A 22,043-nucleotide genomic window follows, 5' to 3' on the forward strand; every position below is an offset into this window, starting at 1 on the left:
AACAAAAGGCTCTCTGATCTGGGCTGAAGGGGTAGTAAGGGCAGATACTTGATTGGAGAGTAATTGAACCTGATTAAGCAGCACCTGACTGTCCTCAGCAATCGTTTTAAACAGGGTATCATGTTGGCCAAGTAAAATGCCCTGATTGGCTATGGCAGTCCAAATTTGAGAGCACTCTGGGGTGGTATCCGAGCTACTGTCTGCTGGGTTCATGTTGGTCAGATCATACTGTTATGATTTAACTGGATAAGAACCCAAATGCAGACAAGTACACCAAGCCAGAGAAGTTTTAACAGGTTTATTTACAATGTTCAAAGTCCAGGTTTCCAAATATAAGGGAAGAGCAAGTCCAGGTACAGGGAGGGTAACAGATCCAGATCAGGGCAGGTGTGGTACCGTAATGTCCTAGTGTCCGTGGTGAGTCCAAAAGAGAGGTCCGGTAATGGAGAGCAGGATGGTGGTGGCAGGAGTGAAGCGGAGGCAGGAGTCAGGTTCCAAATATCTGTGGCACAGGAGAAAAAGTAAATAGAACAGACCAAAAACACAAAGAGCAAAAATAACCAGGTTGAGTCGGCAGCGAGACTAACATGGTCGTCTTGACTATGATCTGACGATGAGTGGTAAGTTTGACCGGGTCTTAAAGGCTGAGGTGATATGGTGAATGAGCTGCAGCTGGAACCCTGACTCCCGCACACCAGACTTCACTCCTGCAATCAAGGACAGACAGAGGGGAGGGAGAGAGCAGAGAGAGCTACCTATCAGCAGTAGGCCTAACAAGAACACTATGGAAAATATGGGAAACCAGGCCTGCTATTCATAGCAGACTTCGAAAAGGCATTTGATAAAGTTAGACTGGGGTTTATATATAAATGCCTGGAGCATTTCAATTTTGGAGAATCTCTTATAAAATGGGTCAAAATCATGTATAGTAACCCTAGGTGTAAAATAGTAAATAATGGCTATTTCTCAGAAAGTTTTAAACTGTCAAGAGGAGTGAAACAAGGTTGTCCACTATCGGCATATCTATTTATTGTGGCCATCGAGATGTTAGCTATTAAAATCAGATCCAATAATAATATCAGAGGATTAGAAATACAGGGCTTAAAAACAAAGGTGTCATTGTATGCAGATGATTCATGTTTTCTTTTAGATCCACAACTAGAATCCCTCCACAGCCTCATAGAGGATCTAGATACATTTTCTAACCTCTCTGGATTAAAACCAAATTATGACAAATGTACTATATTACGTATTGGATCACTAAAAAAATACAATTTTTACATTACCATGTAGTTTACCAATAAAATGGTCTGATGGTGATGTGGATATACTCGGAATACATATCCCAAAGGAAATAAATGATCTCACTTCAATAAATTTTAATAGAAAGTTAGCAAAAATAGATAAGATCTTACTACCATGGAAAGGAAAATACCTGTCAATTTGTGGAAAAATCACCCTGATAAACTCTTTAGTATTATCCCAGTTTACCTATTTGCTTATGGTCTTGCCTACGCCTAGCAAACAGTTTTTTAAATTATATGAGAAAAAAATATTCAATTTTATTTGGAACGGCAAGCCAGACAAAATTAAAAGAGCATATTTATATAATGAATATGAATTCGGAGGACAGAAATTATTAAATATTAAAGCATTAGACCTATCACTAAAATCTTCAGTCATCCAAAAGTTATACTTAAATCCAAACTGGTTCTCAAGCAAATTAGTAAGATTGTCTCACCCACTGTTCAAGAAAGGCAGTTTTCCCTTTATTCAGATTACAACCTCTCACTTTCAGTTATTTGAAAAGGAAATAATCTCCCAAATGTCACTATTTCTAAAACAAGCCATAGAAAGTTGGTTGCAATTTCAATTTAATCCTCCAGAAACGACAGAACAAATAATGCAACAAATATTGTGGTTAAATTCAAATATACTAATTAACAAAAAACCTTTATTTTTTGACAGAATGTTTAAAAAAGGTATAATCTTCGTAAATGATATCATCGGTAGGACTGGTGGAGTTATGTCGCACATGCAGCTAACAAAAACATATGGAAATGTCTGCTCTACCCAAAATTACAACCAAATAATTGCAGCCTTACCGCAAAAGTGGAAGAGGAAAGTTGAAGGGGGAGAAAGTAAGGAACTTGTCTGTCGGCCTTGCATTAAAGAACATAATTGGTTAAGGAAAACTGTGATAAATAAAAAAGTATATCAGTTTCACTTAAGGACCAAAGGATTGACAGCCGTCCCATATAGATTGCAAAATAGTTGGGAAGAGATCTTTGACGTACCGATCCCATGGCATCGTGTTTTTGAACTGACACGCAAAACGACACCGGATTCAAAAATTAGAATCTTTCAATTTAAATTATTATATAAAATTCTTGCTACCAATAGAATGTTATTTATATGGGGGATACAATCTTCCCAGCTCTGCAGATTTTGCTGTGAAGAGACAGAATCATTAGATCATTTGTTTTGGTTCTGTCCATTTGTAGCTTGTTTTTGGACACAGGTCCAGGAATGGCTAAAGGATTGCAATATTTACCTGGAACTAACCTTGCAGATAGCATTACTGGGTGATCTGAAGAGTCACAGTCAATCAATCAATAATATAATAATACTTTTAACAAAAATGTTTATTTTTAATTCACAATCTGTGGAGGCAATGGGAATAAAAAGGTTCAGAACTTTTGTGAAACATCACAGTACGGTTGAAATATATATGGCAAATAGAAATCCTATATGGATGGTGTTAAGAGATAGATGGGAGGTATTGAATAGAGTTGAAGGATGGGACTAATAACAAATAACAACAAATAATAACAAAGATAGCTAATAATGTAAGCATACTGTGTCCATAATAAGTATATAGGTTGTATGTTGGGAGCTTTTGGGAAAGAGCACAGTTAGAAAGATATGGCATTTAGAAGCAAACCGGATGGACATCATGAAAATGATCGGAGAGGTTGAGAGTAGAAGAAGTTCAGGAGCAAAAAAAAATATATAAATATATATATATATATATATATATATATAGAATTGTTGTAAAATTAACTCTGTCCATAAGGTGTAGATAGTAAGTATAGACCGGAAGTAGAGGCCTGGGCGTTGTTGTTCACTAATTTACTCCAAGTAGGGAAAGGATGGTGGGGTTGAAAAGTAATAAAGGGGAATATATATATAAAAAATAAAAATAAACATGGGGGATTGGAAGTGATGCAGACAATTACATTGATAGAAGATACAATCTATCTGCAATATTAAGCTGATCCATTCCCCCCCCCCAAAAAAAAAAAATAATAAATAAAAAACTGGGAATGTTTACTAGGGTTAAATATCAGGAATTGTGAAAAACTGAGTTTAAATGTATTTGGCTAAGGTGTATGTAAACTTCTGACTTCAACTGTACCTTGTCCATAATGTAGAGGGCTCTGGGATCGTCATTGGAGAAGTAAGGGAGGAGGAAGATGGCAGCTGTGACAGAGTCCTATAAGGTTTTAGAGAGACCCTTAATTTAAATTAACTGTAGATGATACATGTGATCTGCATAACATTATGATGCAAACCACTACTAATTGTACATACAAAGACACACAAATAACTGAGCAGTTCAGGCATCTGCGCACAATGCAGCTATATTTTTAACATATTCTTATCTCTTTGTTGATTGATATCCATTGAATTGTGTCCATTTTCTCTCTTAGAAAGAATTGTAAAAAGGGACAAAGTGTCAAACAACAGCAATTTGAACAAATATGAAAGATAGATGGTATAATCATAAAACAATATCAATTTAGATCATACAAGAGAGAAACCTTACCTTAAATTGAGATCTTTCAATTTTTCAGTTAAATGCCTGCACCTGCTGTCATCTCAAATTCAAAACCCAAATGTTTCAGTTGGGAAGTTAGGTTCCTGCAAGAACCCCCAAGAACTAAAAAGGTTCCTCGATGAACCCCAGCTCCTATGTGGTTCTTGGCATTTTTCAGTGCCAAGAAACCTAAGGTTCTTCGATTAACTTTGAGGATCTTAGAAGAACCCTTGATGAACCCCACATTTTTAGAGTGTACATTAATTCTAAAAACACCTCAGCCACAGTAGCCCCCAAAACTCTAGTGGTGACCAGTCATTCCAAACGGTGACTAATGACTGTTTCGTCTAAATCAGTGGTTCTCAACTGGTTTTACCTGGGGACACAAAATTGACAATGACAATTGAGTCACGACCCAATATTATGGACTGTTGATGATTACATTTTGTAATATTGTATTGCAGCTGCCTTCTTGGGCAGGCTTCACTTGCTAAATAGACTCAGTCTCAATGGGCTACTATCATGGTATTAAAGAAAGTCATTACACAGACATATTAACTGGAAAAAAACATTTATTATCAATTCAAGAGAATACACCATTTAATTAGGTGACCAGTTCAGGAGTGGGGTGTAATACATGATCAGAATCAGAACATGACATCAAAACCAGTCCAATAGTGTTAATGAACAGTAACACATTCAAGTGTTTAAAATAGAAAAAACAACAATCATTAGGATTTAAGTTTTTAACCAGTTCAATAAAATGTAATATGAATGTCAGAATTAATTACCAATAATAATTAACAATATTAAAGCTGATATACCCCCTATTTAAAAAAAAAAAAATAATAAAAAAAAACATACTGAACAATAACTCATTTACCTGTTTATTTATGTAGTGTGTGTGTGTGTGTGTGTGTGTGTGTGTGTGTGTGTGTGTGTGTTGCCTATCAGTGGGTAAACTGGGGGTATTTCTTCAGTTTGATAAGTTTATTGAAGTCTGGGGTGATGGTTGACAGGGCAACTCGGAGGTCATGCTGGCTGTCCAGTTTGTATCTGCTTTTAGTTTTCAGCATGGCCACAGCAGAGAAGCCACTTTCACAGAGATAGGTAGTGCTGAACCGTAGCATGATTCTGATTGCATGACAGGCGAGAGCAAAATACTCTCCCGCTACGCTACACCTGAACTGTGGCAGTGTCATTTCCGGGAAGCGCATGCTCAGTCCGCGATCAAATGACAGCTCCACCAGCTGATCCTCTTCGTTGCTTGGCAACATGACGCTTCCCATCTCCACTCGAAAGGGGTCCGGTATCAATCGAAGTTTTATTATTCCAGACGTGTCTGACATAGACCATTAGAATTGCATGGTTAGCCACACCTGTGGATTCATCAAGCTGCAGTGCATAATATTTGCACTGATGCGCCCTGATATCTGGTGCGTTATTGTAGTATCGAGTAAAATGTTGCTAGTCATTGCTGTAACAAAGGAGTCCGCTCATACTGAACCTTGATCACAAGTTTATTCACATCACAAGCTTTCAGCATGAGTTACAGGTGTCAAGATCACCCGGAGAGCAACGTCCCAGATTGCAATGGCTGCTCTAACCTCTTCTTCCTCCAGCCTATACTTATAAAGAATGCAAAAATATGGGTTGCTCCCTCTGCTGTCCAATCACCTGTCTCCCCTGGGGCGTCACCCTGCAAATGGCTATTTTTGAACTAACATAAACATCCCCTCTGGTTCCATTAAGAAAGTCATAATCTTAATACACTACATATCCCCCCTTCGAGACGAACTAAAAGTCTCGAAAACAAACAGAATAGGATTATGACAAGTAACAATTTATCTTATTAAATATCTTTAACATTAAACCAAAAAACATTCTTCTCTAGAGTGTAAATACCTTTCCATGAAATATGAATAAATGTTTATGAAGTGTGAATACATTACTATGAAATATGAACAAATCTTTATAGAGTGTGAGAGCGAAAAACTGTCTGGCAACCTTCGTTCCAAATCCATCCATCAATCAAGACAGTAAAATTCTCTCACCCAGGCATCCACCTAGGTACTCCCGATGAATTCATAAATCTTTATCAATGCATTTGAAACTATGATGCAATTAAATACACATGTAAGCCCCTGCAAACAAAATACTATCCAAAATGTCCACTCTAAGGCTGGTCAACCCATCGGACCCCACAGTGAATCTCTATCGCTGCCTAGTCTCCCTGTCCCTAAGCATTCCCGAAATAAACAAAAACATCTAAGATTCCCACATGTATCCAATAACATCAAATATCATTCTACAAAAAGTAATACCTAAGAATATGACACAAATTATGTATTACACATGCAAATATGTCTATATTTCATTGCAGACACTGGAATGTAGTCCACTACACTTCATCTCCCCCGTAGTCTCCTCTTCCAATGCATCGTTGATGATGGAATGGGAACATTTCCACACCTTCCCTGTTCCATCTCCACCAGTCATTCTCCTTTCATATTGTCCCTTCATATTGTCCTTGTTTGAGTATTTCAATCTTTACATTTTCCCCCAAACGCTTCTGGAAGAAAAGAAAAGACCAAACAGTATCTTTTGCAAAACAACACTTTCAAATTAAACATCAATATCAACTAAGAATATAAAAATTATATATAAATGATGTATGAATCAATAGAAATGATAGAATAATGAACTAGGATAATGTGATTCATTCATACACTTCACCCCTTTGATTCATAACATCATACTAAAATCACACTAATATTGAATTTTTTTTGAAAAATGATCAAATATTCAAAAAGGATATTTATCATCAATACTCCATCCAGTCCCACTTGTCCCTCTTCATCCAGATCAGGAACAGTCAACAACGGCATCTGAGTGTTGTCTCCAGGCATCACAACTCCAACCTATCTCAATATCATAGCTTTCTCAAAGGTCAGTAACAAATTACAAACATCACACACAGTGCTATCAAAGCTGCTATTAAAATCTGAACCATTACTGCTCCTACTGGGCCTAACTGATCTTGCAATCAAGTCTTCGCTGACCATCCAGCTCCTTCAGATCTACCAAACGCATCCCTTATATATTTCAACGCATCTATAACACTCGTGATATTATCGGAACTATCTGGGATCAAAGTATAACAATTATCCCCCGTCAGATTCATAGCCAAACATAAGCCACCTTGTTTTGCTAAAATATAGTCAAGAGCCATGTCATGTTTCAACAGCGTCAGTCTGTGACTTCTTTGAGTATTTGACAGAAGGTTAAACCCTCTTATTGTTTCATTCGCAAACCCCTGCAAAGTATAGGTAATATTATCAATATGATCTGCCAAAAATGTTACCCCATACCATGGAAAAAGTCCCCCCTTCTCTCTTAGACTTATCCTCCAATGATAGGCTTCAAGACTATGAAATGTCGCCATGTCCCTTTTCACCCTATTTCCAATCCTAGAATCAGATTTATCTGTGTCCGGTGCTACCCCTCTTTTAATGGTAAAAGCCTCATATGGAAGCTTCAACGTTGACATGTAACAACATCCTGTCCATCCATAGGGTAAGAATATATACGCTTTATCACCACAAACCCTACAAATATCTCTAAAATTCCCAATAGTCACATTGTTAGGCAAAATCTAATCTTTTAACCATCAAAGTCCTGCTCTTCTTACTAACTGGAACATAAAAAGTAACATTATATTTCTCATTACTACCCTTAAGGTCATGCATACCCAAAGTTATCATATAATCATCACAATCTGATATTCCCATAAACATACCCCTTACATCATATGTTTTATTAGAACAAAAACAACTTTTAGTCCTCAATGGTTTCACCTCCAATGCTTCAGGGTTCGCTGTTACCTGATTTTCCTTCCCATCTAACAAATTCACATAGGGTAATTCATTTAACCAAGAACACTTAAACCTAGGCTTAAACAAATGTTTTGACAACGACATTATTTTATCTGTTACTGATTGTTGCTGATACAACAGCCATGACAAAGCATAAGATTGACACATACTTGATAGAGGTCGAGCGACCGTCTCTAAAATGTTTGGTGCTGGAATTCTCAACAGACATGGACCCTCAATATTCCTCACTGATCTTACAGAATGAGCTAGCTGCTGGAACCAAAGATTCCTACCTGCCCATCCATTTTTAATTTTCACAACAGAAGAATCAAACCACATGCCTTCCATTTAGTTTCTCTCTTCCCTAACGAGCGGTACTGATCAGATACCTCTCCTTGTCTGTCATTAAAATCAAAGACCTCATCCTGTACCTCCATGATAGTATCCTTCACTATTTCAGATGAATCTATATTGTTCTCTACCACTATCTGCTCTCCTATTTTAACCCTATCCTTACTATCATTGACAGCACTCTCTATCCGTACCATTTCAGAAAAGTTGTTGTTTGTGTCTGTGTCATACTTCCTACATTTGCTATTGCCGTCGTACCATTAATCCCTTTCAAAGTTACCATTAAAGTAGTTGATTTAGTTGATGTATTAACACCCTTAACTACTTCTAGTGGGAAAGCTACCGATATCCTCTGTGTATTATTTACTGTTGGAGTGACTACTGTAATATACTTCTCCTGAACTCCTTCGGTGACTGTGGAAGCTTCAACAGATTTCAAATATTCCATTATAAGCGTCACTTTACGAATTACATAGCCTTTTAACCAATAATTCTTAACCGGAACAAATTTTAATGCTTGCACTAGATAAGTACACATATATTCTCCCTGATCTTTCTCTGTAACATTACGCAAACTAAATGAACAATCACTCATAACCCTCTTCCACTTCATATCGTTGTACAAACTATACCTCCTTTGACTAGGTGCAACAGCTTCTACTTCTGGTCCTGATAACAATACTTCTTCTCCATAATTATCTCTCCATGTGGGAGGAACGTCCCCATCCTAACCCTAATAATAGTCTTTTCCCCCTAAAATTGGTGCTGGAGCTATTGGTTCCCTTATAATCAAATGCGATATATTTATGGCTTTAATAACTATCAATGTTGAAAGAGTTAAATTGCTTCTCACTGTTGTTTTAATATGCTGAAGTGTTAATGTCATTGTTGTTACTTCACCTATTTTCCCTAAGACTTTTAACTCCTTACTTGTATTTCCCTCTATCACCACTAGTGTCACTTTTATTTTTACTCTCAGTCCTACCTCTAATCCCTGACTTTCAAACTTTTGATTATAAAAAATACACCCACAATTACCTTGATCTTCCTGCTGGGAACTGTAAGTATAGATACTCAATCACCCTCAATCTTCTCTTATCATTCAGCAACGCATACTTTCTCAATGCATCTGCTCCTAACAGATCTAAACTCCTACCATATCTATTTTCCCACTAAACTCTAAAATGTCCTTCACCACTGTTCTCTCTCTCTTACTACTAAGTAACATTGAAACTTAGCTTACTGTCTTAGAGTTCCTTCAACCCTAGTTCTCCTAACTTTTTTAATCTAATATTTTCTCCTAACCTTTAAAAACCTTTTCCACTGATTTATTCACAAAATCCCTTTACCACCAATTTTTAGAATATGTGATTGGGAAGTCCCCACCTGCTTCTGACTTCTTTACACACAGACTTGGCAAACGACTAAACATCCTTTAGCCTAGTTTGAAATCCCTTGGTGTAGGAATGTAACCAAGAATAACAGTCACCCCTTTTAACTTTATTCTTCAGACATATTGCCTAATAGGCAGTCTAATAGATTATCATCCTTCCTATGATATTATCTTTTCAAGCAAATATGATTCCCAAAAACCCTATTCTTTTTAAAATCTTCTACCAGACAGCCGTCTAGTGTACATCTTATTGTACAGTTCAATTTACACCATGCATCTCTTCCCAACAATGCAATAGGTATATGTTCTAATATTAGTATGTCTATTTTAATTTCTCTTTGATTTTTATAGAAGAGCTCAATTGGTTCCTTAAGAGTAATCAGCTGTTTTACTACCTCAAATCCCTATCCTAATTAGTTAATTTTACATAGTGAGATGTTTAACCTCTTTAGGCTGAACACAGATAAAAGCTTTTCCACTATTCACCTCTCCTAGTCCTTTGTTTTTACTTCAATTGTTAGACATTTTCTCTTATTCTCTAATCGATGCTATCAGCTGACACCCCCCTTCGTATCTTCTAGGCACTCTAGAATCCTTGAAGGGTTCACCTAGAGAACAGGTGATCTTCACTTGCTCCTTTATCTTCCTCAGAAATTTCCTCTGTTGTTTCCTCCTGGCGCATTGCACTCACAGGTAAAGTAACCAACCTGTCCACAATTATAACACTCTTCTGAAAGTTGCTGGAAGTGTGGCTGAAATCTTCCTCCTCCTTCTAAGCCTTCTCGTCCTCTTCCTCTCCAATTCTGTGTCTGTCCAGAAACTGTCTGTGGATATGAAACAACTGGTACCCCCAATGGTGGCTGGTACAATTGCATTTGACCTTGTTCAGTTGAAGCTGTAGCAGTGATTGTTGATTTGGTTCACTCTGATTCTTCATAACCAAAGCTTCTCTTCTCCTTCTTCTTCTCCACCAGTTGTAAGTTGTATTTGATTGAGTTTTCTGAGAGTTTCTTGATCCTGTTCTTTCTTGTTGTTGACATATCAGGATTCTTCAACAGCTTATATTCTAAGTTCTGTCCCCGAAATATCATCTTCCATCATCTTCTTACTAGTGGCCTTTTCCCTTGGCCTCACTGTATTCTTCTCTTAGTTTCCAGACATCTCGGTTTTTCTTACTTCTGGAGTTTTGGATTCATCTTTCTGGTCGTTTCTGCTTGTCCTCTATCTATTATTCGTTCATCTTCATCTCTGATGCAATAATCACCCTCCTGGATGATCACTGGAAGCTGAGGATAAACATCCCTAAGCTCTACTTCCTTCTCATAAGGTGGGGGTCTTTTTGCTGAATCCGTATGTGAGAAAGGTGTACTAACTTCTGCCATTAGTTTTTCTGTCGCCTTCTCTTCCTTTAGCCTTTTCTCTATACCTTTGTTTATCTTATCGCTGGAATCTTTTATCAGTTTTTGTTTGAGAATGAAGGGCAACTTTTGTTTCATTTGCCGGAAACCTAGCAATACTTTAGTTAAAGGATTACTATTTTGTACTATATCAACAGGTGTAATTACCTTCATAGCCTTGCTGTCCTTTCTCCCCATTGTAACAACCCTTTTATATTCCTTTATTGTGAATTATTTTATTTTAGACTATATAGCCTATGGCTTCCCCCCTTTAATTATTAATACAAACCAATCAACAAAAATATGAATATTAAAAAAATTCAATTAAAAATTTTATTCATTTTTTTTTATAAAAAAAAAAAATCAATTAAAAATCAATTAAATTATGAATAATTAAAACCAATTTTTTATTTCTATATCCTATCTTACCAATTTATCAATTAGTTGCTATCTTACCACAACCCATCAGGAAAGTAAATGCAAGTAGTCAACTTCACAGCAATCCTAAAACAAAGCCCTCTAACCCTACAATCACTACAATACCCATAAACCCCCTTGCTCTATAAGCACCTAATTATCTTAATTTTACAGAATAATGTCAGTACTCGATTTCCAACACAACCCTAATCAAACCCCAGTGATGCACAGAAACTCCAAAATGCAATTTTTAATGAATCAGTATTTGCCAAGCCTCTGTGAAATTGTCATAACATCAAATATCCTGTAGGGGAAGATTTTGTAAACAGAACAGCACCAAAGAAACCTTTTGACTCGATCCTCTGTCGCGTCACGTGATGTACACGCCAGCACCTCCCTTTCTTTCTCTCTCTGTCCTCTCGTCCCATCGTTCCTCTCATATGACAAAAGAACAGAGACACAGAAAAAGATTTTAGTAGTTTATTCAATCACTGAGTTACTTCCAGCATTCAATATTCCTTCGTTCACATTCGCTCTAAGAATCAACTCAGGAATAAATATAGATAGCTCAATAACATTTTTATTTTATTTTAATCCGTCATTTTTTTTTTTTTTTTAATTAGTCAACATATATCTCTCTCATTTATCAATTCAATAGGTCACAAAACCAGTTTCATCTTTAACCAACAGCCGCTTTAACAACTAGAAGATTTCATTCATTTTCAAATCTTTTCTCTTTGTTCCCTCTCGCCTGTTTCTCTGTCTCCCCCTGCAGCACAGTCTAACAGAAATATGACCAATTTACCCAAAATTCCCCTTGTTATAGTTTTAGTAAACAACGTGTTGTAGTTTAGTACCGTAAAACAAACGTGTCATAATCTAGTGCCGTCAACTCCCCCGTTTTGTAGTATAGTGTCGTAAAATTAAACGCATGCGCAAATACATTTAACGATACGATTTCCAGACAATAGAACGTTAGCATTTTGCCACAGCCCCTCTCTTTTACCCTTTATAGTCAAACAATAACACTTAACAGTTCACAAGACACCAGGCACCAAGCCCAAGCTAACTAAACACATTTCTGATGGCTCGTCCCATTCCTATGGACCACCAAGGAAGAAATATTAATCATAACCCGCATCCAAAATTGGCATGTAGCATGATTAGCATTAGCATTTAGCATTAGCATGTAGCATGAAGCATAATTAGCAGGCCACGTTAGCATTTCTCCCTCCGCTGTACCGTAAAATACCATTTGTTAGCTAAATTTATGCTACCACGAGATCTGTGGAATCGACACGAGAGATTACATCAAACAAGCCGTTCGTCAACCGCCAGCTGAGGGGCAATATACATCATCAATATACCACGGTCTCCAGCCCATCGGACTCACCTAAAACGCATCTAACGCGTTTTCAGGATTTTCTGGCCCACCTTTATAGGTCGCCTGTCTACCAGGGCTTTTCCCATGATTTACAGCGGCTCTAAGTTACATACACATCTGCCTAGGCAGTCCTTATTCCTCTCTCAATCGATTGTTCTTGAACTGTTATTCAAGCAAAATCTCTCTATAGACACTCTATAGGCTCTCTCTCCCCCCTTTTGCGCTGTCTACCAGTGCAACCAAATTTATAATGATTAGCCAGACCCCCAGTTCTCAGCAATAAAGCAACATTAAGCACACATTGTTCCTTTACACGGTACATCTCCCCAGCGCACATACCCAGAAGCAGACGAAGTAAACACACACACAAGACCGTGAGAAATCTCACCTTATGCCGGCGCCTTGAGCGAGAGTCACGTCGTTGCTCATGAATAAAACACTGAAGAGACGCAGACCGTCCCTTTTCGTGACGCCATTCTGTAGTATCGAGTAAAATGTTGCTAGTCATTGCTGTAACAAAGGAGTCCGCTCATACTGAACCTTGATCATAAGTTTATTCACATCACAAGCTTTCAGCATGAGTTACAGGTGTCAAGATCACCCGGAGAGCAACGTCCCAGATTGCAATGGCTGCTCTAACCTCTTCTTCCTCCAGCCTATACTTATAAAGAATGCAAAAATATGGGTTGCTCCCTCTGCTGTCCAATCACCTGTCTCCCCTGGGGCGTCACCCTACAAATGGCTATTTTTGAACTAACATAAACATCCCCTCTGGTTCCATTAAGAAAGTCATAATCTTAATACACTACATTATGTCCTCAGACATGTCATGGATTCTCCTCCTCATGGTGTCATTGGATAGGGGTATGGTTTTAAGTTTGTTGGCGACTGACTCTCCCAAGATTTCAGTGCACATATCAATCACAGCAGGGAGTATGTGATCCTCTGTGCTGGAGTGGGCTTTTTTGCACTTAGCAATGCGCTAGGCCACAAGGTATGATGCCGAATGGCCTTTTCTTGTACCGTGCATACGTTCTTCAATTAATCTTGTGAGGCCTCCAGATATTGACATTTTCTTTTTTTTTAAGTCAGCTGTCTTATCTTTGTGGCTTGGATTCTTGGTGTCCAGGTGCCTTTTCATTTTGGAGGGTTTCATGCTCTCATTAGCTAACAGCTCGTTGCATAGGACGCACTGCGGTCTACACTCACCCTGTCTGTCTTCTGTATATGTAAAACCATATTTGAAGTCGAGGGTCGTATTTTCTCTTCTTGACAGGGACAGGGTTCTCTGCCTTGTTGTTGACATTGGAAGCAGCAGTATATGAAGAGGGAGCTGCACGTTTTAAAAAATCCTCCATGATTTTACTCTTACAGCTGAGTTAATGACATTTAACTATCTACATGTGCAATGCCTCCAGAACACATCTGCATTGTTAGCTGTCAATCAAGCTAGCTGTCAGAAGAAGATCTGTATTATCTGATTGGACGTGTCACATTTAAAACAAAACAATGTTGCAGAATGACATTTTTTATTGGATCAGTGTGTGTGTGGAGCAAGAACATTATTGTATTGGTCAGTGAGTGTGCAGCGCGAAAACCCTCTGAGTCCGAACGTAGCTAGCCATTTCATCACTGCGGACGCGCTACAGGTGTAAAGTCAGCAACAATAAGCAGTGCAACGCACGCACGCCTGTGTGTAGCGGTGACGTTATGTAAAGTCAGCAGCAATACATGGTGCGGTGGTATCCTTTCAAAATAAAAATGTAGGTGCGGCTGTTACTTTTCAAAATAATATATATATATTTTTTTATATATATTGTTGCCGGGAAATACGACTTCATTGCGTAACAGTTGGCAAATAATTAGTAGGAAACAACTTTGTCATTATTATGATGTCGTCAAATTTGTCCTTCAATGTACACAGAGGGCTAATGTCAATAGTATGCATGTCAGTCTTTCTTGGCTCAAAGTAGAGGAGAGATTGACTGCATCAATTCTTGTTTTTGTGAGAATTATTATTGTGTTAAATTCCAAATTGTCTGTATAATCAACTTACATATAGCTCTGACAGGCATAATTACCCCACCAGGGGTCTCTTCACAGTCCCCAAATCCAGAACGAATTCAAGGTAACACACAGTATTATATAGAGACATGATCACATGGAATTCCCTTCCATCTCAACATTTGCTTAAAAAAAACAATAAAACAATAAAACAACACCTCACAGCACAAAGTGTTCTTATTTTTTTCTTGTTTTCTTATACTCATAATTGTGTAGTTCAGTCCTTGAGCTGTTCTTGTCTATTGATGTTCTGTATTATGTCATGTTTTGTGTGGACCCCAGGAAGAGATAATGGGGATCCTAATAAAATACCAACAAATACCAAATACCAAATTTACTTTAGACAGATGGCAAAGTTGCCAGTAGTTAGCAGTTCGTAAAAAATACCTAGCAATTCTAGAGTTAGCTAGCTAAAATCCGATGCTCTCCCCTCAATCTTAGCTAGCTAGCTAACGTAATACTACATATAATGTTAATCTGACGACATCACAATGATGACAAAAGGTTTTCCTACTAACCATTTGCCTCCTTTAGAAATTGCAATGTATTCCCAAGCCACTATAATGCACTTCTTCATCAGTGCCAATTGACAATACATTGAGTGGAACGTTCAGTCGGGAGTCAGGCTTAAACGTTCAAAACAATATTGTGATGAAATGTGTAAACCAGGAATATGAATACCCAACTTCATGCTAATGTAAATGCAGGGTGTGCTCCATTTTATCAAATAAAAAGTATTGTGAGAAAATAGAAAGGCAAGTGAGGTAAACAAGCTTGGTCTTCAGATAAGGAGATGTCAGGGAAGTAAACATTTGAATTTCCAAATGTGATGACCGAGATTATGAACGCTTATTTGAAGAGGGGAAATGTCTGTTCATAGTAAACATGTTGTTAATCTTATTAGCATATTGACTAGTCTGGTACTTTTCATTTGGTTGTATAAAGTTGTATCAAAACTGCCTTGGAATAGTTAAATCTCATCTTCGCATACCACAAACCACATTACATTGCATTCGGAAAGTATTCAGACCCCTTGACTTTTCCACATTTTGTTAAATTACAGCCTTATTCTACAATGGATTTAATAGTTTTTTTTCCTACACACAATAACCCAAAATGAAAAAAATGAAATATCACATTTACAGTGGCTTGCGAAAGTATTCACCCCCCTTGGCATTTTTCCTATTTTGTTGCCTTACAACCTGGAATTAAAATAGATTTTTGGGGGGTTTGTATCATTTGATTTACACAACATGCCTACCACTTTGAAGATGCAAAATATTTTTTATTGTGAAACAAACAGAAAATAAGACAAAATTAGCTTGGCACATTTAGCCACTGGGATTTTTACCCATTCTTCAAGGCAAAACTGCTCCAGCTCCTTCAAGTTGGATGGGTTCTGCTGGTGTACAGCAATCTTTAAGTCATACCACAGATTCTCAATTGGATTGAGGTCTGGGCTTTGACTAGGCCATTCCAAGACATTTCAATGTTTCCCCTTAAACCACTCAAGTGTTGCTTTTTGGCGAACACCAAACGTGTTTGCTTATTTTTTTCTTTAAGCAATTGCTTTTTTCTGGCCACTCTTCCGTAAAGCCCAGCTCTGTGGAGTGTACGGCTTAAAGTGGTCCTATGGACATATACTCTAATCTCCGCTGTGGAGCTTTGCAGCTCCTTCAGGGTTATCTTTGGTCTCTTTGTGGCCTCTCTGATTAATGCCGTCCTTGCCTGGTCCGTGAGTTTTGGTGGGCGGCCCTCTCTTGGCAGGTTTGTTGTGGTGCCATATTCTTTAAATTTTTTAATAATGGTGGGATGTTCAAAGTTTCAGATATTTTTTTATAACCCAACCCTGATCTGTACTTCTCCACAACTTTGTCCCTGACCTGTTTGGAGAGCTCCTTGGTCTTCATGGTGCCGCTTGCTTGGTGGTGCCCCTTGCTTAGTGGTGTTGCAGACTCTGGGGCCTTTCAGAACAGGTGTATATATACGGAGATCATGTGACAAATCATGTGACACTTAGATTGCACACAGGTGGACTTTATTGAACTAATTATGTGACTTCTGAAGGTGATTGGTTGCACCATATCTTATTTAGGGGCTTCATAGCAAAGGGGGTGAATACATATGCATGCACCACTTTTACGTTATTTATTTTTTAGAAATCTTTGAAACAAGTTATTTTTTTCATTTCACTTCAGCAATTTTGACAATTTTGTGTATGTCCATTACATGAATTCCAAATAAAAATCCATTTAAATTACAGGTTGTAATGCAACAAAATAGGAAAAACGCGAAGGGGGATGAATACTTTTTTTAAGGCACTGTACATAAGTATTCAGACCCTTTACTCAGTACTTTGTTGAAGCACCTTTGCCAGCGATTACAGCCTCGAGTCTTCTTGGGTATGACGCTACAAGCTTGGCACACCTGTATTTGGGGAGTTTCTCCCATTCTTCTCTGCAGATCCTCTCAAGCTCTGTCAGGTTGGATGGGGAGCGTCGCTGCACAGCTATTTTAATTTCTCTCCATTGATGTTTGATTGGGTTCAAGTCCGGGCTCTGGCTGGGCCACTCAAGGACATTCAGAGACTTGTCCCGAAGCCACTCCTGTGTTGTCTTGGCTGTGTGCTTAGGATCGTTGTCCTGTTGGAAGGTGAACCTTCACCCCAATATGAGGTCCTGAGCTCTATGGAGTAAGTTTTCATCAAGGATCTCTCTGTACTTTGCTCCGTTCATCTTTCCCTCGATCCTGACTAGTCTCCCAGTCCCTGCCGCTGAAAAACATCCCCACATCATGATGCTGCCACCACCATGCTTCACCGTAGGGATGGTGCCAGGTTTCCTCCAGACGTGACGCTTGGCATTCAGGCCAAAGAGTTAAATCTTGGTTTCATCAGACCAGAGAATCTTGTTTCTCATGGTCTGAGAGTCTTTAGGTGCCTTTTGGCAAACTCCAAGTGAGCTGTCATGTGCCTTTTACTGAGGAGTGGCTTCTGTTTGGCCACTCTACCATAAATACATGATTGGTGGAGTGCTGCAGAGATGGTTGTCCTTCTGGAAGGCTCTCCCATCTCCACAGAGGAACTCTGGAGCTCTGTCAGAGTGACCATCGGGTTCCTGGTCACATCCCTGACCAAGGCCCTCAGTTTGGCCGGGTGGCCAGCTCTAGGAAGAGTCTTCCATTTAAGAATGATGGAGGCCACTGTGTTCTTGGGGACCTTCAATGCTGCAGAAATGTTTTGGTACCCTTGTTTTGGTACAATCCTGTCTCTGAGATCTACGGACAATTCCTTCGACCTCATGGTTTGGTTTTGGTTCTGACATGCACTGTCAACTGTGGGATCTTATATAGACACTTGTGTGCCTTTCCAAATCATGTCCAATCAATTGAATTTACCACAGGTGGACTCCAATCAAGTTGTAGTAACATCTCAAGGATGATCAATGGAAACAGGATTTACCTGAGCTCAATTTCAATTCTCATAGGAAAGGGTCTGAATAGTTATGTAAATAAGGTATTTCAGTTTTTTGTTTGTATAGATTGGTAAACATTTCTAAAAACCTGTTTTCGCTTTGTCATTACGGGGTATTGTGTGTAGATTGATGAGGATTTTTATTTATTTAATACATTTTAGAATAAGGCTATAATGTAACAAAATGTGGAAATAGTCAAGGGGTCTGAATACTTTCCGAATGCAGTCTATGCCCAAGGAGACAGTGGTTTTATGGTAATCAGGTTTCCAAGGGTAACACAAACAATCCATAGTCCTCTTTGCTTTATCTTTTCGTTGCATTTTTATCAAAAAAAGTTTAAGAAATAATGAGTACAACCTGGATGCTGGATCCAAGGCATAAGGAAAGTATTTATCCTCACTGAATTGAAACAATACATTAGCAGAACTAACACAGCCTGTAACTGCATTTCAGCCATAATGCTTTTCCTCTTACAGGGGTTGGTTAATGTAATTCAATCAGGGATTCAGGGAGAGCATAATTTAATAAATCGTGTTGGTAAAATGTTTTACATACAGTGCCTTCAGAAAGTATTCACACCCCTTGACTTTTTACACATTTTGTTATGTTACAAAGTGGGATAAAAATGTATTTAATTGTTCATTTTGTCAACGATCCACACCCAATACACTGTAATGTCATAGTGGAAGAAACATTTGAAGATTATATTTTTTAAATGCTAAATTAAACACTAATTCAACCACCTGATTCAATACATATTAGAATCCCCCTTGGGAGCAATGACAGCTGGATTGTACAGTATTCTTTAAATAATTCTCCAAGCTCTGTCAAGTTGATTGTTGATCATTGCTAGACTGCCATTTTCAAGTCTTGCCATAGATTGTCAAGCCAATTGAAGTCAAAACTGTAACTAGGCCACTCAGAAAAATTATATGTCGTCTTGGTAAGCAACTCCAGTGTATATTTGGCCTTGTGTTTTAGGTTATTGTCCTGCTGAAAGGTGAATTTGTCTCCCAGTGTCTGGTGGAAAGCAGACTGAAACAGGTTTCCTCTAGGATTTTGCCGGTGTTTAGCTCTATTCCATTTATTTGTATCCTAAATAACTCCCTAGTCCTTGCCGATGACAAGCATACCCATAACATGATGGCGCCACCACCATGCTTGAAAATATGAAGAGTGGTACCCAGTGATGTGTTGTTGGATTTGCCCCAAACAAAATGCTTTGCATTCAGGACAAAAGTTCATTTCTTTACCACATTTTTTGCAGTATTACTTTAGTGCCTTATTGCAAATAGGATGCATGTTTTGGAATATTTGTATTCTGTACAGGCTTCCTTCTTTTCACTTTGTCGTTTAGGTTTGTATTGTGGAGTAAACTACACTGAACAAAAATATAAATGCAAAATGCAACAATTTCTTATTTAGGCTTGCCATAACAAAGAGGTTGAATATTGACTCAAGACATTTCAGCTTTTCAATTTTAATTAATGTGTTAAAAAAAATCTAAAAACAAAATTCCACTTTTACGTTATGGGGTATTGTGTGTAGATCAGTGACACAAAATCTCAATTTAATCCATTTTAAATTAAGGCTATAACAGAACAAAATGTGGAAAAAGTCAAGAAGGGGTGTGAATACTTTCTGAAGGCACTGTATCACTTGCGTGGTAATGACATGAAACGACAATGAAATACTGATACACTTTACACTTTTCATTTGACTGACATTGTTAATTATTAGTTTCACTAATTGGTTCAACATGATTAAATAGATGGAAAACTTTTACTGAATTGCAATAAAACCTGTTATTTTCACACATGGTAATTGCAGTGATTGTGGTAGCGTAATTACATGGCTGGGAAATATTACTGTCTATTAGGTTGAGACTACTCATGTAAAAGGGTGCTTGCTCTATATGCTTTTGTACATTTATTTTTAAACACACATTTTGCCCTCAATTATAGGAAGAATGGTCCTTTATTTGGTAGATGTAGATGTACTGTATATGGTTTTTAGATGTTCAATAACTCTCAACAACATTTCAACTTACTGTCCACTAACCCTAACCTTAATTCTTATCCTAACCCTTATTCTAAACCTATCCCTAACCCTAACTGTAACCTTAGGAAGGATTTGCTTATCAACAGATACTTTGTTGATAGTATGACCATCTGTAGATCATCTATATGGTACTGTCCAAATAAAGTGTGACCGGAATAATATTTTGCAATACATAAATATATAATCCCAGACAACATTTATTGCACCATATATTAGAATTGCACCAATATTAGAATGTTGTATTTGCAATGTATTTCCCTCCTCTTTTTCATGTATTTTTTGTGACACATTTATTTTTGTTTTCGAAGGCTTGGCCTCAGATGCAGTGCAGAACAAGAAGAGGAGTGAGGCATGGGGTGCCATCCTGGGCACAGGAGTGGCAGTGTGCTTCGTGGCGATGGTGGTCTATGTCATCCTGAGAAGGAGAGGCCGATGGAATTTCACACACAGGAAGCTTGTTGAGGAATTCCCCTCAGACCCAGGTAGGCAGTTTCCTTGGAGATATTTCCCTTTTAGGATTTCCTGGCACATTTTCTACCTGATAGGACTGAATAAATTATAGTAAAGTACCTGTTATCATAAATCAGCCATGCAAAATGTCACATCTCTGTTTCTCACTCCTAGTTCCACGACTGGACAACAGTGAGCCTTTGGACTTGAAATATGATGGTTCAGCTTACTACAATCCTGGACTCCAAATGGACAACATCCAAATGGCCAACTTTCCACGAGGACATCAAAATTGAAAAGGACTCCAAGACTAACCTTAAACACTTTAAAGAAGACTTTCATATACAAAATACTTATTGAGACACGACATACGCATTAACGTGCATAAATCTCTATAGCAGAATGTTAAGTCATGGATTTACTGCACCCTAATGCATTGGTTATGTGGGCTTAGAGCCAAATTAGGGGTGTACTTTTTTGTAAACTTTGGGAATTTAGAAATGTGTTAGGAATGTATTAATTATTATTTTGGAAAATTAGAATTATTTGTACACACCTGATTTAAGGTTATGTTGTGTTTTTATTTCCAAAATTACAATGGTTTCGAAGGAAAGTTTAGAAATTTGCCGGCAATATTCCCATTCTTTGTTACCCCTAAAATGAATACCAACTCTACGTAATTTAGACGTCCACATAGTTCTTGCATGGATCTCAAGTTTGGATTCTAGACACTTCAATACAGTTTATTATAGAAGTAGCAAAAGGCAAAATTAAGACTTGATTGTCTGCTATATTTCCAAGATGGTTTGACAAAGGGAACAAAAAATGTCTTAGACATGAAGACCTGCACTCAAATAAGGTTATTTCTGTACCTTATTCTAAATTACAATTAAGCCACAGGGCAACTCAATATAAACATTAACATACTGTAGTATCAATTTTTTTAATCAACCCAAATGAGAAGTTATTATACTGTACCTCTGTTTATTACATCCTCACTCAAGGCGCTTATATGTAAAGAGAAATTGCCACTGCCATTATCTTTAATGGCTGACTAGTAAAGCCAGGACAAGGAAATGGTCCAATTCACACACTTATCAACAGAACATCCCTGGTACTCACTAAACACAAATGCTTGGTTTGTAAATTATGTCTGAGGGTTGGAGTGTGCCCTTCGCTATCTGTAAATAAAATAAAAATAGAAATGTGCCATCTGGTTTGCTTAATATAAGGAATATGAAATGATTTAAACTTTGGGAGGGATCCAGGGCCGGCCCACTCATTAGGCAGGATAAGGCAGCAGCCTATGGCGGCAGATTAACAAGGGCGGCATTTTCTGAGCTAAACTGACCAAGACA

The 22,043-nt window shown here is 37.9% G+C and overlaps 1 protein-coding gene across 1 annotated transcript in view; it reads left to right on the forward strand.

Annotated features, from left to right (window-relative positions):
* LOC121574269 (mucin-15-like) overlaps positions 1-21,827 on the forward strand; it is a 46,082-nt gene extending 24,255 nt beyond the window's left edge. Inside the window, exons 3-4 of the mRNA XM_041886888.1 lie at positions 20,544-20,717; positions 20,860-21,827. Of these exons, the coding sequence (XP_041742822.1) occupies positions 20,544-20,717; positions 20,860-20,981 (296 nt within the window). The 3' untranslated portion in view covers positions 20,982-21,827. The remainder of the gene's footprint in view (positions 1-20,543; positions 20,718-20,859) is intronic.
* Positions 21,828-22,043: the final 216 nt, after the last annotated feature.

Source organism: Coregonus clupeaformis, chromosome 15, assembly GCF_020615455.1.
Source record: "Coregonus clupeaformis isolate EN_2021a chromosome 15, ASM2061545v1, whole genome shotgun sequence".
Taxonomy (NCBI): domain Eukaryota; kingdom Metazoa; phylum Chordata; class Actinopteri; order Salmoniformes; family Salmonidae; genus Coregonus; species Coregonus clupeaformis.